Source organism: Cyanistes caeruleus, chromosome 17, assembly GCF_971803275.1.
Source record: "Cyanistes caeruleus chromosome 17, bCyaCae1.hap1.1, whole genome shotgun sequence".
NCBI lineage: Eukaryota > Metazoa > Chordata > Aves > Passeriformes > Paridae > Cyanistes > Cyanistes caeruleus.
In genome coordinates, this window is record NC_141717.1 from 11,283,096 (window position 1) to 11,302,969 (window position 19,874).

Below are 19,874 nucleotides of genomic sequence, written 5' to 3' on the forward strand. Positions count from 1 at the left end.
TGGTACACAGCAGGACTGGACCCTAAAAGCCAAATTCAGTTCATCCCCTTGCACCCTGCATGGTACAGCACGTTCTGGCTGCTCAGCTTCGTGCTCTACAAGTCCACCCCAAGCCAGTGGGGAGGTTTACTCCACACTGTATGGACACACAGCCTTTTAGCTGCCTTCATGGAGGACATTATTTGTCATCTAGATGAAAAAAAAACAGCACAAACCCCCTCCAGAATTTTTACATTACAAATAACCCAGCATCTCACACAGAAGATTAGCAAGTTCTGCTTTGATGCAGAAGAGGGATTTGAAAAGACAGAAGAAATCAATGGGTAGAAATTGGCATTCTTGTAGCTTTAGAAACTCGGAAGAGTCTGGGGAACAGACAAACTATTGACTCGCCTGCATCATCTCAACTGTACTTATTAAACAAGATCCCACACGTAGCATAAACTCTACCATATGCATGCAGAAGGAAAAACATTTTCAGGACCTTTTATAAATGAAACCTCCACTGTGGTTTAAAAAAAAAAAAAAAGAGTATTATGCTTAAACTAAAGTATTAGTAGATCTGAGGCTGCAGCTGCACAAACAAATAAATGTTGTTTACCAGCAGAAGATTTTACTTACTGGCAGTCAAGATACGTTGGTTTATAATAAAACGGTGGCATTTTAGATTCATATTTTGCTTTTGCTACATTGTTTCCATTTGAGGCCATAAACTGTAAAAAGAGAAAAAAACAAAGGATTTTAAAAATGTTAACAATATTTTCCTCTATTCTGTTTTACTTCTACAGAGCAGTAAAATTATTGGGATGGGGGACCTGTTCTCTTACTGAGAGGTTTGCCCAGGACTGTGCACAGAAGGGTTGCTGTAAAAACCGTGCCTGCAAATCAGGGCTCAGAAATAAATATTGGTTATTATTGCTAGGGATCCTACAGCTTAAAATGATGCTGAGGACATGTCCCAGTCCCACCTGCATGATCCCCACAGGAGCAGGAGGCAGCACACAGTGGCATTTCCCCCTCACAGGCATGGGAATCAGATGGTTCCCAGGAATCCAATATGGGAATGAGGAAACCAGAGGGCAAAACCTCAAAAAGGGTTTTAGTCTCCATGTGTTACAGCTCCAGCAGGGTGAAGCCTCTGACATCACATCACTTGTGCCAAAAGGATGATTTTGTTTTTGCAAAGTCATTGCAGCTACCTCAGGAAGGAGCTTGAAGCGATAGACAAATAAATAAATAAACAATCAAATAAATATATAAAAGTTCTGTCTGACTTGACAGCCCTCCTTTCCAACAAATAAATATATAATGTTTATATCTCCCCTGCCAGCTCTCCTTTTCTTCTGACACACAAATGGCTAGTTGAGAACTCAGCGAAGAAAAACTCCTTATTTCCTTATTCATATATTTTATTTTTTAAAATTCAATTTATAAGTATAAAAACCCCATTCTTTTCCAGGCAGCCATGCTAAATACATTTTGTTTCGTGTCAAATGCCAAGTATAGAAACATAACAAGCAGCTAAGCTTTTTTTTGTTTTTATTATTGTCATGGTTTTGAATTTCTCATATTTACATATTCAATCTATTCCCCCAAGAAATATCAGGGAAGGAAATACCCATGCAACACTAAGGCCTATTCTCATAAAACACACAACTCCATGAGATGCAGCTTTCAGAAAAACCTCAACTCTACACACAGAAGACAGAAATCAATGACTGGTAGAGTTCTTCATGCCTTTGAAAACACCAGTAGTCAAAGCAGAAAGGTTTCCTGGGTGCCTTTAGCAGCACTACACAAATCCAGGCTGGTTTGGGGCATAAACAGAGAGAATTTATATTGTGAGTGTTTGGTTTTTCAAGCTGTGAATTTAAGAGGAACAAAGCCAGCAGTAGCTGAACTGGGCAGGGGTGGAAGACCAGAGATATTGTAAGAAGCAAGAGAAGACAACTCATTAAAAATTAGTAATTTCTACATGCTATTTCTCTGACATTTTTATAGGGGTGGAGGAAACCCTCACAAATCCTTCACCAAATGGGCACTCCATGTCAATCAGCATCACAGCCCTCACTCCCACATTCACCGTCCAGATACGCCTCCTGAAATCACATCTGTTGTGAAATCACATCTTCAGAAATCACATCTGAAATCACATCTTCAGAAATCACATCTGAAATCACATCTTCAGAAATCACATCTGAAATCACATCTTCAGAAATCACATCTGAAATCACATCTTCAGAAATCACATCTGAAATCACATCTTCAGAAAGGGCTGCAAGGGGAAGAGCCCGAGCCCCCTGGTGCTCCCAGGTGCACGTACCTCCACCTGGGCATCATCCCAGTCATCCAGGCGCACCGACTTCACCTTGCTGACCTGGGGAATGCTGCGGTGGATTCCTGAACAGTTCAAGCAGATGAAGATCCCGAGGCTGTGGGATGCCCAGTCGGGGTCTGGAAGCAAGAAGGAGAGAGGGAATTGCACTTGACTGATCTGTTGGATTCAGGGCAGCAGGAGGCAGAGACAGGGCATGGCAGAGGAGTTCAGGAGTTCACCAGGTCTGATGTCCCTGAGTCTAAAGGCATCAGATAAATATACAAGGAAAATAAATGTTTATATTGATAGGAATACAAATTAAACTAACAATTAACAGATCTGCAATCCCCAACGCAGCTGTTATTCCTCAAACTCCAATATACAGACACCTGCATATGCCCAAGACCTCCATAACTCACTCCATGCTCACATGAAGAGGGGAATATCCGTCTTTCATGAGGAAATTCCACTTAAACCCTGCATGGAACAGAAACTGCATCAGCTCAGGGAAGCCGCTATGCTGCTCCCTTTTTATGTATTTATTTCATGTGTTCCACACAGAGACTTTCCTCCCACAGCTGCAGCTCCCAGCAGCCCAGCCCTCCATGCCAGGAGGTTTCCAGCCCTTGCCTTGATGGAAAAATGCTGCCAGCGGTAGCTCTGTACTTTCTCTGAGCAAACCACACACTGCTCACAGCCCCGGGCTGACATCTCACACAAAGCACTGTAAACACGAGTCCCTTGCCTCCAAATTCCTCCTTGGGAGAGGCACTGCCCGAAGAAGGGAGACAGAGGGACGGGAGGGGAGCAGGACACATCCAGCAGTGTCCCCGGCACTGCCTTGCCAATAAAGCCAATACAGGGATCTTTGTTTGAACTCCAAGGCAAATGTCAGCGCCTGCAGAGCCAGCTGCGCCTCAGCAGAAAGAGCTTCACTGCAGGTCACCCAGCCAGACACTAAATCCTCCATCCTCCCCAAACCCACAGGGCTGGGAGCCCCCCAGCCAGCCCAGGCTGTCGAGGGGTAAGGGCAGGTCTTCCCTTCCCACAGCCCCTCGTCACCTGTTTATTCCCCACTGTACCTGCACTGAGCCCTCACTCCCCACAGCACAGCAATTATTTATAGAAGGCAAGGGAACATGCTTTCTCCTCCTGATCCATATTTAATGCTCTGGCTGTGTCAGTGCAGGGAGCAGGCTGGCATGGGGCAGCTCAGCTCCTGGGGGGGAGCCACAGCCTCGCCTGCAGGGACGGCCACCAGCCTGCCCCAGCACACCCTCAGGAAGGGCAGCTCAGTTCTCCAGGGGTGGCTGTGCTCAGATGTAAACCCCTGTGCTAAAGAAGGATTCTCATCAGACACAGCTGGCTGCCCACGTGGGAGAGGGAAAATATTCCCAAGCTGATGCAAGTCCCACCAGCCACCAGCAGACACAGAGGTGGGGTTTCTTCTGTCTCACGTGGTCTCCTATCCTCATCTGAGACCCCAGCGACTACACCTCAAGCCTGGCAAGTGTAAAAGCAGTCAGGTTGATCCAAGGGCCTGGTGCTGCCCACCCTGCTCCTTCCACAAGCAGTGGGTGACTCAGCTTCACACCCCATCCCACACCCCCACTCCTTCTGACCTCCGAGACTGTGGCCAGTGACCGGGCAGCAAGAACCAAGAGCTTGGCATGCTCAGGCACTTTCTGTGCTCTAACTCGTCTTGCTGTCCTCTCTCATCTCCAAACACATTTGTAATCAAAGTCTGGGACACTCCAAATTCCCTGCCACAAAAACATCCCAAGGTCCAGCCCTGCTGAAGGGTCCCAAAGGGCACAAGGCAGGCAAGGTGAAAGCATCAGGGTCTCGTGTTCAAACAGCCATCGCTGACCTGAGCGCTGAGGATCAGAGACACGGAATGCTAAGGGATACCATGGAGTGGTAAGAGGGTCCAGAGGACAGAACCATGACAGCAAAGGTTGGAGCTGGGTCCCTGGGCTCAGAACATTCCAGGATAAATGAGCTTCAGTCCTTCCCCGAGTAATGAGATCTGATCAAAGCACTGCCCAACCCAGGGAAACATTTCAAACTATGCACTGGCCAATAAAACATGTTTTATTGGGGGTCCCACGCCTTTTAAATGTTACCAGATTTATCTTAGGGATGCAGATGGATTTCTTCATGTTGTCTGCAGCTTTGTGGAGTCAGGTTTCCAAAGCCCTCCCTGAGAGGTAACCCCTCCCCTGCCTGCACTGCTGTGTGTGACAGGAGCAGGGGACTGCACACCTTCCTCCAGCCTGGGAGGGGAACACTTCCTGGTGTAGGAACATCCTGCAAGAAGATCCTGAAGGGGACTCCAGCTCCAGTGGCCACCAAGTCAGCTCATATCCAAACTGTCTCCTCTTGGCATGGGTGAACAGCATCTCAAGCAACAGGTTTCAGTCACACCTGGGCTTTAAAGCATTCTCCTCACACCAGCAGTCTCTTCTTCAGACCAGACTCTTAAACACACTTCCCCCCTGCTCCACACCTTGGCAAGCCCTGTCTAATTAAGAAAACAAAAGCTGGATTATACCACAGGCTACATACACACACCTATATCACATCACAGACAACGGGCTCAGTGGTGGCCCAGCCTTGGAAGGGATGCTCTCAGCTTGTTCAATAAACCACAGCCAGTAGCTATCTCCTCCTGGTCACCTTCTTTTCAGCATTTCCCCTCTTGCCTAGACCCAAATCCATGTCCATCCAGCACCACCAGCGTCCCACACAGCAGATTTCAAGGAGCACCATGACAGAGATGAACATTTCACCTGCCCCACCAGACCTGACCCCAGCCATCCACACCTCTGCCAGGTATTAATAGCAACTTCCTCCTCACTGCTCTTCTGGTTTTAGAAATATGTCTTTCGTGGCAAGGGTGGGTGGAAGAACTGTGGATGCTCAGCTGGGTTTGTGCTGCTCTCCCATCACAGTCCAAAACCACCCACATTTGGTGACTGGGTTTAGTCCCAAAGGAAACACCAGGCAGGGGGAGAGTCCAGAGGCCTCAGGTACCGACTCAGCCACATCCAGAAAACTGCTGGGTAGTGAAAACCCCCAGAACAAACTGATCTGCCAGGGCAAGTCTCTCTGAAATGTCACTGTTACCATAATCTGAGATTTCTCATGGCTCTTGCTCTCCTGGCTGAGGACATCTAACAGAAAACAAGGCAGCCCAAACCTTTCCCAGGCTTTAGTTGAAAGCCAGAAGGAATTTCTCAGCATCATCTGAACAAACCATAGAATTACAGAGCCATGGGAGCCCTCGGGCTCGTGCTCCCCTGTGACCTCCCCGTGCCAGGGCTCTGCCTGTGGGCAGGAAGCAGGGGGTGGAGGATTCCCCAGCTCCAGCTTCTGGAGGGATCTGCCAATGCTGCTTCCCCTTCTCTCCCACCCACTGCACTCGTGACACCATTGTCCAAGAAATCCAGCAAGGAGACCGCCACACCCACACGTCTTCTGCAGGGACTGGTGACACAGCCCGGCCACGCCAGCCAGGACCAGCACCCACGGCTGCAGGGATGCTTCTCCAAAGCCTTCTAAAGGCTTTGGGGCTGTCAGTGGCTGTGCTGCTCCCCAAACACATCATGCTCTGTCTCTCTGCTCTCCAGCACAAATTCTCAGCTTAGGGACAGGGTGGATTAACACCAGTGATCCCCAGCCTCGGTTTACCACAGACTCCAACCCTTCAAAGGACCACCAGAGATAAGACAACATCTTGTCAAACATAAAAGTAAATTTTCATAACTGTTCTCACACAAAACAGTGAATTTTGGGGCAGGACCATTAGTTCAGTGGGCCAATGACCCCAGGCTGCATGGCTGGCAAGTTGAGTCTCCAAAAGCAGGTGAAGTCCACCTTGCTGCTGGACACTTCAACAGCTGGAACACATTCTCCATGCTGGATATTACTGAGAGCTCAGTAATTTTATTATTCTGTCTGGGCATGTGCCAAAAAAGTACACTAAAATGGCAATATGTCATAATCTGGGTTTTTTGGGCATTGCTCAAAAAAGATTATTTTTTTCCTAAGCCTCCAGAATTTTGAACAAACAGCAGTGAAGCCTAATGAAAACTCTCCAGCATGCCTAAGTTCCACACAAATTACTTTATTCCATTATTTCAAGCCAAAAGGAATAAAAATGAACGAGGAGCAATGGGAACATTAAACCAAATACACTGCTGTAAGTGCAGAAAGACTCCTACCCTGAATGACCAATTCCAGCTCTAAAAGGCTTTCACTGCTCAATGTGGTAGAGATTCTTGGTAACTTATAAACAGATGCCTTTCAAAATAAAGATGTGGGTCAGCTTCATTTTAAAAATGAAAGAAGCAAAGAAAGCCAAACTAAACTCAGGAGAAGAGCACTGGGCTGGTATTTTCCCATATCATTAATCTGAAAGCAAAGGCATAGCCAGAAATTAAAGAAGCATCCGAAACAAAACTAAAACACTTGGACAATGCAGCAAAATTCAGAAATTAACTTCTCCACGCAGCCCTTTTTACCACCACAAGCCTCAGGAAAACCCAGCACAGTGAACCATGAACACCACAGCTTGAACCCAGCATTCCTGAACTTAGGGAAAAAGAAGAAAAATGAAGGCTAGACACAGAAAATATTACAGAAGAAAAAACAATGTAACACACAGGATGACTTATAGAAACCAAAGAGATTGGAAGCTGGATGGTAATGGATTTTAAAAAAACAAATAATCAGTATTTCCTTTATCCAGAATATAAATGTGGGGTTCCAGTTGGAAAATCCCCAGATGCCATCAATCCAGGTAAAATCCCATGAAGCAGAGCAGCAACAGGCTTAAAGTAGACAAAAGCAAGAACTCAAAGAGTCACAAAATTGGATGTTCCTGCTCCACCTTTTGCCTTAAACTACATTTATCCCTGTTTATAGCACAATATTGAAGACCAAGGCAAACACCTGAGGCCAATGCACAGCAACACATCCTCAGCACGTTCTTCAGCACACAAAGGATGGCCTGACCCTCAGCGAGCTGCCCCTGCAGCATCCCTGCCACACCAGCTGGGCAGGAGCTGGCCTGTGCTTGGGATGCCGATTCAATGGATTTTCCTGAACCCTCTCCTCTTTGAGGTGATAAAGAAACCTCTCCAGGAAGGCAAAACCTTTTTTACCTGCGCTAGAAATGTGACTCATCGATACAGGGTGGAACCACAGGGATTTTAGTGAGATCCACACAAGCACAAAGCCTTTCCTGCTTGCTGCTCAGCTGCTGCTGATTTCCCCCATGCCTGGGACAGAACCTCGTGTTCAGCACCCGAGTTCTGCAGCTATTTGCTCTGGGGAGGGTTGGGAGGCTAATAAAGAGACCCTGGTCATGCACGTTGAAAAATAACAATAAAAGAGTTAATGCTGAAGTCAAACCACCTCCCACCAACACTCTTCTCTCAGTAGGAAAATTTTTCAGTGAAGGCATTAAACTTGCCAAGGTCTTTTAATTCAGCTGGCAGGTCCCAGCAGCCCCTCTGACTGTCTGCAGCCCACGATTGTGCTGCAGCCCAGGCACCAGGACTGGACAAAAAACACCATCACATCAAACCTCCTTTGTTTCAAAAAGCCCTTTTTCCTGCAGAAAGTGCCATTGAACTAAACACAACTGCTGTGGGATTTTTTTTTTTTTTTTTTTTTTTTTTTCCCTTCTTGCCCCTCTGCTTACAGCCGGGGAGAAGGGCTGGCCAATTCCCAGGGACACAAAAAAAAAAAGGAAAAAATTCGGTATTTAAGTGAGAGGACAATGGAGGTGCAGGAACAGGTTTCCACTTTGAGCTGGAAAATGAAAATCCCGTTTCGCAGCATTAGAGCAGCAGAGCTCTGGAACAGCTTTCCAGTGGGAGGCAGTGGGGGCAAGAGAGGGAAGAGCTGCGAGGCAGAGCCCCATCACTCCCCGAGGGGATGGGCAGAGCTGCTGCAGATGGCAGCACCTGGCAGGACCCCACGGCTCAGTCCCCTTCCTGATCTGGGATTTTAGGGCCAGAGGTTGTGGGGAGGAAGGAGAGGGCTGAGATCAAATCAGTGCCCTCCTTAATCCTGGGCAAATCGAGCAATGCCCAGTGCTTGGATCTTTCCCTCTAATCACCACCCTCACTTGCTGACATCCAGGGAATGGAAAAGCTTCACCTGCTGTAGAACTGAGAAGGAAAAGGTGTTTACAACCACCTCAGCCACCCTGAGGCTTTCAGATGCACTGTGACACCAGAACACCAAGCTCTGCAGCACAAAGCTCCAATTCCAGCACGAGCCTTCTGCTCTTCCTCCATCCTTCACCCCCTCTGGGCCTCAGGCACAGAGGCCAATGCTAGCCAGGATCCATGTCCCAGTAATCCATCCCCAATAAGAAAGATAAAATGATAACAAGCCATGTAAACTGCTGCTGCAGGGTTTAAACTGCAGGATTGCTTTGATGGGATTTCCATTTCTGTCTTCAGAGCCTCTCTGTCCTCCTACAATGTAAAATAATTCTCACTCCATGGAAACACGAGCCTAAGTCATAGAAAAATAGAGTAAAGAGAGAAATACTCAAGGTCTTGTTATGCCCTGAGATAACCATCCGTCTCATGATGTGAGGAAAGATTGCCTGAGACAAAGAATCATTTAGAAAAAGAAAAGGCTGAGCTGCCACATTAGTCTTGAAGAAAAAAAAGATTATTCTAATGCACAGAGAGCCATTACACACCAGCAATTCAGTAACATTGCTCAGTTTGCACTTAAGACTGCATTTACCAGGCTGTCTTCACTGAGAAAGCACAGCTTTAAACCCACAGAAAACAGACACCCAGGACACAGAGGTGTGGAATGACAGAGGACCCTAAGCCCCATCTAATGACTTTATTAGTGGCTCCTACCCCAGAATTCAGTCCCAAAGATGTAACCAAGGCAGTCTCACTATGCATTACTGATCGATGACAATTTTTGCAACTGAAATATCTTTTATTCAAAATAACCTTTCTTTGCAATTTAAGGTTTTATAAAAATGCAATTAATAAAAACCTAACTAAAAACCTAAAAAAATTTTACAAACGTAAAAACCTGCAAGTGAAAAATGTAATCAGTTATTTTACACTCTGATTTTCACTTTCTACATTAGCATCCTTTCTGCATTCCCAGCTGTCATGCCAGGGTCCCTGTAAGACAGTTCTCTCCACCTGAGACATCCCTCAAAATCTCTTTGAAAGCTCTGGTTTTGCACAAGAATTTTTTTTTTCCAGATATACACACAGGTCCTGGGGAAGATCCAGACCTGACCTCCATGTGCACCACATTCAATGCCCCATTCCAGCCAAGTGTGCACCTCCTGTGCACAGGCCAGGGAAACACATCTTGAACAGGGCAGCCTTACATGGCTTCAATAATCCTCAGTCACAGTTAAGTGGCAAATCCTGGCCCAGCCCCAGGCAAGCAGCAGCTGTGCCCAGATCTCCCCAAGGAGATGGGATGATCCTGCAGGGGATGAAGTTATTTACCCAGCCCAGGAGGAAAAGCCTCCCCCAATGCCCCATGTCTGTCCCCAGCTTTGATTTTCCTGTGGTCACAGCTTAGCCCAGAGATGCCAAGCTGAGAGCTCCACTGCACCAGGGGTTTGTGACAGGACACAGAATACCTGGGACAAGCTGTGGCTTCAGGGCTCTGGCTACTGAGCCTCTCCCAAATGCCAGAACATTAACAAAAGAAAATAACCCTTTTTGACAGCAGGGAAGGAAAAAAAAACCAAACAAACTTTCATTGACTGGCTGATTTCTCAAACAAATATTTACAAAAGAAAAAGAAAAAGAAAACCCAGCTGGCTTCCAAATACACAAATTAAAGTGACTAACAGAGATTTTTCCCTATTACATTTGCAGCCCATCCTATTCTTTGTTATGAGCATCCCTGAGCTAAATGGCTCCCTCTTATCATGGATCCTGTACTAACAGGGTATTTCAGGGAAAGGCACCCACCTGAGAAACAGCAATAACAAATCCTGATTTTGGCTTCCCCCCAGTTGTACCAGATCAGTCCTATGGTGATACTCACATGTGGGAAAGCACAAGACTGCCCTGCTTCCCTCAAATTCTGTTCACTCCCCACCCTCCCTCTCCTTTCCTTCTCTCTTCATTTTCTCTGCTCTGGTACTTTTCCAGTGCCAGCTGCCCACCTGGTTCCAGCTGTCACCTGCATCTTTCTGTGCACCCTGCTCCTCAGCAGAGAACATTCTTGCACTCCTTTCTGGAGGCTCTCTGGATACTTTATCCTGCCTCTCCTGCATTACCTCATCCCCAGAAAGAGCTGGCCTGCCACACCTGCTCAGGATAAATAACTGAATTCAGGCTGAATATTTTCTATACTACCTACAGACACAAGTTCTTATCTTAAGTAGCCCGGGCATCTGAAGTTTATTGTCACTCCTAGGCAGACGAGCACATTACAGCACCATGAATTGCTCTCGTTTGCCAAAGAAACTAAAGCAAAGGAGTCACTAAAGAAATTGGGTTGATGAACAGGGAGGTGGTCCTAAGGAAGTAATGCCACGAGAGTTCAGAAGAGGCTGAATGATATTAATATAGCACATCCTGACTTACAAAAGACACTGGCCCAAATTTTCCTCTCTGACTTTCAGATTCACTAAGACATCTCTGTATGCAAATGTCACCAAAACCGAAGTATGGTTTTGTTGTTTTACAAGCCCTTTTGGCGCCTTTAACAACAACCTTCTTGCCCTGGTATGAGCTCTTTTACTGACCTACAGCTCCATCTCCACCCTGGTGATGCTGAGAAACTTCTCATCTTGCCCGGGGGCTTTTTGTTCTATACCCACAGGGTGAGGGAGAATCGCCCTGCTGATCTGAATGGCCCAGGTTTGTAAAGTTTTCTCCAGGAAGGAACAATTTAGGCAAACACCTACTCGGGGAGTCCAAGCTGTGCTCAGCAAGACAGCTCCGAGGTGGGCTGGTACAGTCAGACAGCAGCAGATGGGTGGGAGCAGGCAGAGCAGCGCGGCGCTGCAAAGCCGTTCTCGCTGTGCCCAAAGTTCTTTGTCCTTTCCAGCTGGGTACCGGAGGACACAACGCATCTGAAAGTGAACTGCAGTGTCCTGGGATGCAGATTAGGGGTATAAAACCACTGGGAATGGTACGAGCTGGAGAGAGGTATCCAATAGATCTTGACATCCGAAATAAATCAATAGCTGGGAAAATAGGGCTCAGCTGAAGTGGTGGGTTTTTCTTTAACCTATAGAATGGCAGAGGCTGAAAAGGACATCCTTTCTCTACACCTCCTCGGAGCCATCCTGCCCAAGCTAATACAAATTTAGGTTTTTCTGTGCGGTGATTTTTTCTTCTTTTTAAAAATAGCAAAGTTACCGGTTCTGCAATTTTTCTAAGGTTGTTCTCAAAGACAGACCCCACCACCTCATGCAGACGCTGCTCAGCAAGAGCATCAGGGCCCGACCCCAGAAATTCACCATCCAAAGGGCGAGGAAGACATTCCCAGCCTAGATTTTGTCCCTCCGCACACGAAGACGTCTCCAGGCATTGCAGCCCCGCTCCCCGCGCAGCTCGGGCACCCATCGATGGCAGCCGGGCAAAGGTTGTCGGGCAGAATGTCCGCAGCGCTGTCCCCGCGTGTTTGCTCACTGACAGGGCAGGAACAGCCCAGGGGGCCCGGAGGACACGCCAGCCCCGCAGCCCAGGGCACCCGGCAGAGCCCCCTCGGCCCCGGCTGCGCTGCAGCCCGCGGGGACCGGCGGGGATGAATGACATCAGCGCTCTGGGCCGGCCGAGGAGCCGGGCCGGGCCGGGAAACTGGGGAAATCTGCCGGGGCCGGTCCGCGGGGACCGCGCCAGAGCAGCGCATCCCTCCACCAGCCCCGGAGCATCCCCGCTGCATCCCCCGCCGTGGGGAGGGGGTCGGGCACACCCTCGGTGGGGCGCAACCCCCGCCGCTCCCGGAGAGGGCAGAGCCCCGCGCCCCGTCGCTGCCGTGCGGTGCCGTGCGGTGCTATTCCGTGGGTACCATTCCGTGGGTACCGTGCCGTGGGTACCGTGCCGTGCCGTGCCGTGCCATGCGGACAGGTGCAGGTGCAGCCGCCGCCCGCGCCCCCCGCCTCCCCTGCCCTTACCCGGGGCGGCGCAGTCGGCGCACGCCGCGTTCCCCGGCCGCTGGAGCAGCTCCACCAGCGCCTTCCTGCTCCTCTCCTTCGCCATGGGGGCGGCGGGCGGCTCGGCGGGGCTGTGCTCGCTCCCTTACGGCAGCCTCATGGCGCGGGCGGGGGGCGCTGGCGAGGCGGGCGGCGCCCGGGCGGCTCCATCGGCCCCGCTCGCCCCGCGCACGCCGAACGCGCCTCCGGCCGCCGGGACGCGCCGGGGCGGTGCTGCCCTGCCTGCCCTCCCTGCCCTGCCCTGCCCTCCCTGCCCTGCCTGCCCTGCCCGCCCGGGGCGCCTCTCGCCCGCCGCTGCCGGAGCCGCCCGGTGCCGCCGGTTCCGCTTTCAGCGGGCGCTGCCGGCTCCCCGCGCCCTCCAGCGGCAGCGAGCCCGGCCCTACCCCGAGGGGTCCCCGACCTTCCGGGCATCCCCTCCCGCAGCGTGCCCCCGGCACTCGGGGCTGCCTTTCCCGGTGTCACTCCTGCCCGCGGAGGGGATGCTGTGCTGGGTGGGAGCCGAGGGGCTGCAGCTGCGGGAGGCGGCGGCTGGCAGCGACCCCAGCTCCCACTGGCCAGGGCCTCGCCACTCAAACTCCTCGGCAGGCTCATGAGCAGCGCGTTTGGGATGCCCCTCTAACACCAGCAGCTTTTGGGGGTACTTGTGGAGGTTTCACTAGTGGCCCCACGCACTCCAAAACACTTCTCCTCCTTCGCTGCTGTCCTTGCACATCACCACCAGCTTCTGGGTCTGTGTCTTGGCAGGACCGTCCTCCAAGCATCTTCCCCCATTTTTCACACCTCCATGGTGTCAAGGGACTATTGTGGAGAAAACATCCCCGTGTCATCATGGCTGTGCATCTCATGCCATCTATGGGGCAAGACTCTTTGTTTTGCCAGCTAAAGTGCCACTCAGGGGCGGGGTGCGGGAAACTTTTGGCCAAGAAAGCTTCAGAGCTGTGCCTCCTTAGCCCCTGCTGAAACCTTCTTCTCAAGTATGGGTCACCTGTGATGCTGCTATGTCCTGTTTGTGGTTCACACATCTCTGTCTATAAAAACAATTTCGGTTTTACAAAGCAAGTCCCCATTCAAATATCCAACTCTGCTTCCTCCAACAAAGCAGAGCCCTCCTGCAAGCTCAGCTCGTGCCATTCATGCTGCCCATGAGATTCAGGGTGTGCATGAGCCTCTGCAGGAGGAGAATGCCAGTAGCTCCTGGAAAACTTCCTCAACCAAACCACCATCTTGATCCTGCAAATGTGAGGACGTGAGCGGGTTCCTGAGAACACTGTGGGAGAAAATAGCCCCTTAAATGCAGGCAGAGTCGTGGCCTGGTATATATTTCCCTAAATGACCTTTGCATTTGTGCTGCCGGACAGGTGACTGCATCCAGGTTTATTTCTGTTTTAAACTGATGCTGGACTGTTCCTTGCTGACTCAACCCAGTGTCATGCTGGGTTTGCTGGTTTTACACACACAGCTTGATAATGTCTGGAAACTCACTCCCATCCTAACCAAAGGCATAATCTTCCTCACTGACCTTTTCAGGAGAAACTGATCTGCTGCATCCAGACCCTCACCTTCTTCAGCCTTTGAGTCATCAACACTTACCTGGAGCACTGACTTCTAACACCCTCAGAGCGAAACCAGCTCAGCAGAGTACCTTAACCCTCCCCACCTGCGCTGTGTTCAAGCTTGGCAGCGTAAATGCTACAGGATCAGAGCTTTACCTAACTAAGCCCAAGCTAGGCCAGGTTTTCATTTGCACTTTGGCTCTTCCTGAAGAGGCGTTTGCTGAATGTCTCATGCAATAGCCAGGATGCTGCACATCATCATGAACTTACCTGGGCCGGGGCTGCGAGCAGGGAGGGGGTTTGGTTTGAAAGTCTCTGTTTAGCTTTCCATTAAGACTTATTGATTCTCTTAATTTTTTGTTCTCCTGGTTGCTAGGCAATTCCTCTCTCCCCTCCGTGTGCTGGAAGCCAGGGCTGCAGACAGAAATTTATATCTTGTAATAAAATCAAATAAAACAGAGCCTGTTGTCAATGATGAGAGGAGAGAGTTTCATAAAGGGCAGGCAGAGCAGCAGAGCAGGGCCAGCAAGGGTGGATCAGCAGCATCCTCAGCATTTAAGTCTCCTCACAATTACTCTGGACTTCACACAGGGATACAAACAGCCCATGTGCGTGGAGGGAACGTGGAGAGACAGGGAGAAAAGTTGGAATTAAATGAGCCAGAAATGAAGATAAACTTTTATTCAGTGGAAAATCAAAGTCTTAAGCTGACCTCCCACATACAAGGGTGTCTCTGTAAATTTACTCCTGGTTTATCCCAGGTTGAGAGGTTGGGTATTTCCCCAGTGTTGGTTGGCACAATGCTGATCCAGGGCAGGCACTGAGGTTCTCCTGATGGACATTGACTCCTGAGGATTGTGATTCCTGGCATAGAACACAGACTGCATCTGAATTTGCATCTCACACGGGGTAAAGAGCAAAGGTTGCTCCTGCAGGGCTGGTGGAGGCTGATGGGCATCACTGCTCAGTCTTATCCATGTCAGGTTGTTCCCTCCTCTGAGCTTTGCCCCACATTTTCCTGTGGGTAGCACCTTTCAGGGAATTCCTAAGTGAATTTGCTTCTTGTGAAATCTCTGACCAAACTCTCTGAAGATGGGTTGTCGCTGTCAATACATTCCCTCATTCAGATGCTTCCTGTTTCTCCACTGCTAAGTGACTTGGAGGTCTGACATAAATTCATATCCATATGTATGTAAATACATATTTATGGGTAAGATGTGTTTGTTTGTAAACACACACACTTTCAACTCAGTCTTTTCTAAATCACAAGGTTGTTGCCTTAGAAACGGACGTTATTAATGCGATCTCCCGAGGTGCTAAGCACAGTGGCAGCAAGGGCAGCCTCTGGAAATGCCAGATACTGAGGTCAGGGCAAAGAACACTCAGAAATTCCTAGGAACCTTTCCATCATCTTTGTGGTGATGCCCTGAAAATACACAGACATAACTCTACCTTCTCCTTGCCCTTCCATATCAGCTCCTTTCACCTCGAGACTGCCTTTTGTCAGAAAAAAGAGCTGTTTACACTGGGGTTTGGTTAATTTTGCAGCCCTAGCCCTGAAATGGCTAAATCAATGTCACAAGCATGCAAGTAAAAGGGTGTTAAACACAGCCCTCGATGTGACCCGGGAGCGCATTCACAGCGCAGCGTGGGGAAGCATTACAAATTCCTGCGTGAACAGCAAACCTGAACAGAAATATCAATAATTCATGCCACAGCAACTGCATTCAAGCAAAACTCTGGAGTAGCAGATAGACCAGGCAGAATTCCATAGGCTTCCTCAGCACCACAGGGGAGGCAGCTCTTGCAGCTGGAGGTTTGTGTGAACAAGCTGCAGCACTGGCACCAGCACCTATGTTAAAGCAGCTCATTTCCGTTGCAGTATTGGTTTCCTGTTCAAAAGAAAAAGAAAAAAGGAAGAAACCAATCCTAGAGGTTTTTCTTTTAAAAAAGGAAGAGTTTTCTGGGTTATCCAGTTAAATCAAGAGTGGGTATATCTGGGAGGGAGGAATGCCACAGAGCAGAGAGCTCAGACCAGGGCAGTTTAAAAACTCTTGAACCAAAAATCCAATACTTATGCCTACTTTCTCTTATTTTGAGCAAATTGCTGTATGGAGCCTGTGGGATTGTTTTGGTGTGGAACAGGGAAAAGCACACTCACAGCATCTGTGTGGTTAGGATGTGTGGATTGAGTTGAAGAGGATGATGCAGGAGAAAATGGTGTGAGGGTGGAAAAAGAACTGTGATGTCCTGTGTCTGCAGAGCTGCTCTGCACCTGCAGCAGCCCTCAAAGAAGAGAAAGTGTTGTGCAGCTCTGAAAGTGTCTCACTGCAGAGTAATCTGCAAATCAGGGTTTCTTTCCATTTGCATTGTGGTTAATTCTATTGCAGCCCAGTGTCACCAGTGTGAAAAAAAGGGATTTCCTTTGCTTCCATGATTTAACAGTCATGCAGTTACCACTTTGCAAACCAGACCACAGAGATCCTCTGTAGAGAAGCAGAACTGGGGAGAATGAGGACAAGGAGGGGGTTCAGACCAAAATCTCTTTTTTTAGATTTCTGCAACACCCTAGAGCTGATCACTGCTCTCTCACAGCCATGCTACCACAAAACTTCTCCAACCACCAGCCCCTCATGTGCTCAGAAAACCCTTTCAGATTCTTTTCTGCCTGCCTCTGGCCAGCAATGGGCTGGTTTGGTGGTCAGTAAGTGGTTGTAGGGGCTGCTTAGTTGCTCAGACAGGATGGTTGGGAGCCAAAATACACCTGAGACAGAGACAGGGGGGTAATTGATGGCTTGAAGGTGTTGGATATTTGTATGTCTGCTCAATGGCATCTGGGGAAATCTCAATGTAAGAAAAACAGCTCTGCAACAGTCCTGTTGTTGCACCAAACCCATTTCCTATGATGTAAAATATGACATAGAGGGGGCAGCTGAGGGAATTGGCTCCACAGCAGCTGCAGTGAACCAGCTGGAGCTATGCTGATTTCTGTTGTCCAATGACAGGCTCTTTTCTGCGTACAGAGGAGATGAAATTAGTCCAAGGAAGTCAACAGTTCACCTACGTCAGTGGTAGACCACTGCTTTTAGCATTATTCTTGATTTATCCTAATTGAGAGACTTAGGCCTGTGGAATCTCTGTGTGGAGAAAGCCAACATGTGTGTGATGACACTCATACATCAGGGGATCAGCTCCTCCAAAAAAGTCAGTGACTATTCAGAGCAGGACGTCATCAGTTCAGTCTGAGTCAGAGACACAGCAGGACAGGTTTGGTGTGCAAACAGCAGGGCAGCACTTATCATGGAAATTGGTTCTGCTCAATTCCAATAATTTCATCTCTTCCTGGCTCAAATGGCTCATCCTTCCAGGAACAGCTTGGAGACATTCAAGCAGGAGACTGAGCTGTGAGATGTCACATTCCAGGGTGGAGACTGAAGTGACCCACCCACCTGCTGCCAGTGCTGGGAACCAGGGGCTGCTCCAGCCAGGGACACAGAGCAAAGAGGATGATGGAGGTGCTACAGGCAGGACACAGAAGCCCAGCACTTCACTTCTGGTCTGGAAATCTCTTCAGCAGAGCCTGAGTTCTTCAGAAGAAAAAAAAAAAAAGATTTTTAAAGGGCACAGAAGAAGAGAGAAAACAGTGCAATTACTGGCCCTGGTGGTCAGTCTCGTGTCACAGACTGCTGCCTTCAGCTGCTGGTCCAGCTCAGGCAGCTGAGAGCACATCCTCTTCTGTAGCACTGCTGTGATTTGAATAAAGCAGTAGACACAAACAAAACTGTGGTTTTTCTCTAGAAAGAGATTAAAAATGATGGTCTGAAGAGAGCTGCCAAACAGCTGGAGATGGTAATTCAGCCTCTCCCCCCAATTAACTTTGTCCACAGAAAGTTGAGGGCCATGTCCTACCCTTCCTCTGGCTGCTGATGGGATTGTTTGGATGTCACCGTGTGCCTCCTAAAAGCTCCCACAACATCGAGATACAGAGCATGCTGCTCATTTATCTGTTTATTTCAGTGTGCTTTGCCAAAGAAAAATCAGCAAAGAATTAATTAACAGCAATTATTTCTAGCAACAACAGAGCAGCCCTGCTCCAGAAGCCATGAAAACGACATCATGAGACCCCTGTGACCAAAAAGCCTTTATAAACAGGTGCAAAAATAAACAATTTTATAGCAGGGTATAAAAAGAGCCCAAGCCAGGTTGGGGAATGGCAGGAGAGCAGCCATTTCGATGGCTGAGTCAGAGCACTCACCCAGGTGACTTTTGTGAAGGAGCCTTAATAAACAAACCAGAGCAGAAGCACCAACCTGACTGAAAGAACCAGCAGGACCAGGTTATTGCTGCCATAGAGGGTTTACTACACCCATCACCTGGTGTTATTAGTGCTGCTGAAGTGATTTACTGTCCCAGTCAGTCCAGCCTATTAGAGCTGTGATCTGAAGTACAGCCAGCTCCAGTTTCAGTGATAAACATCACCCCCCTGCCTATTACTTGCTAAAATAAGCTGAAATAAAGCCATCAATCCAAACATCTCTGTGCTCAAATGAGTGCTCCTAGCTGGCACCACCACACCTGCAAGTCTCCTGCCATGCCTGCTGGAAGGATGGAGGTAGATGTTCCAGACACACTCTCATTTTTCACCTACCCGGTTCTTTTTCAGCAGCCAGCAAACTCAGCATCTCTGTCCCTTTGACCACAACTGGCACCTCTTGTCAGCACAGCCCTGCAGTGACCCAGTTCCTGTAAACATCTCTGTGCTGCCTGAGCACCTCCCTGCACCTCCTGCCAGAGATGTTCCCCTCCATGCTGCACCCTAATTGTTGGCAGTGGACAGTCCCTCTTTTCCACCAGACTCTGCAGCACAGTCTGGGGACGGGGAAAACTAAACTAAACCCCACATTCCACCCACCTGTACCACTCCCACCCATGTCTGTGCACACAGACTGCTCACTCCTGCTCCGTGGCACTGCCTCTGCTCTCCCATGCAGATCCTGCTCTGGGATTGGGCTGCATGGACCCAGTACACCTACACCTCTGGATCAGACAGAAATTGGAAAGCACAGAGAAGGGGGACAGATTTGTGCTGCCTTAGCAACCACTCTGAGCATGCACATGAACACAGGAGCTGTGCCAAACAACAGGCACACCCCAGAGCCTGTGCTCTGCAGGGCTGGGTGCTGAGGACAAGGCTAAGGACAACCTGCTTCATCCAGGGGTTGAAGTCAGCACAACTCAACAGCCACCCCCACAGTAAAGAGCAAAATCCAAGGGAGGCAACCTCAGCCCTCAGCAAGGAGTCAGCCTCATTACACCCCTGGGATTTCCTTCTTGCTGCTTGCTCATGGGGCCATGAAGGCTCATTTATCAGCAGGGGGTTTTGCTCCTGCCTGGTTCAGCATCCTGAGTTACCAGCAATTTTCTCAGCATTCATCTGATCTGCAGCTTCTCTGCAATCCTGAGTGGCAGCAGGAAATTTTTTTCCCCATCTGGGTCTGCCTGCCCAAAAACTGACTTCCTCAGTGTGGTGAAATGCTTTTCCATCCAGCCAGCCCTGCTACCTGGGGCTGTCAGTGCAAGCCGGAGGGGAAGAGCCCTCGGTAGATTGACAGCAGATGGCTGCAGCACACAGCATCACATCAAACCCTCAGGGCCGTCCTGGTGTCCCAGATTCAGTAGTGCCATCATTCTCCTGCCTTGCCCACTAAGGAGAGGTGCTTCCAAACCCTGCTGAAAACCAGAGCATGGTTTAATAACAGAGAAATGTAAATTGAGCAGACACGACGGGGCCTGACTCCCTCGCAGAGCACCCCCTCCC

The 19,874-nt window shown here is 49.2% G+C and overlaps 1 protein-coding gene across 1 annotated transcript in view; it reads right to left on the reverse strand.

The window, feature by feature from the left end:
- The window catches only part of ADAP1 (ArfGAP with dual PH domains 1), a 48,381-nt gene extending 35,699 nt beyond the window's left edge, over positions 1-12,682 (reverse strand). The window contains exons 1-3 of the mRNA XM_086853840.1: positions 12,465-12,682; positions 2,324-2,454; positions 622-713 (exon numbers count right to left, since the gene is read on the reverse strand). Coding sequence (XP_086709966.1) covers positions 622-713; positions 2,324-2,454; positions 12,465-12,549 — 308 coding nt within the window. The 5' untranslated portion in view covers positions 12,550-12,682. The remainder of the gene's footprint in view (positions 1-621; positions 714-2,323; positions 2,455-12,464) is intronic.
- Between the last annotated feature and the right edge of the window lie 7,192 nt (positions 12,683-19,874).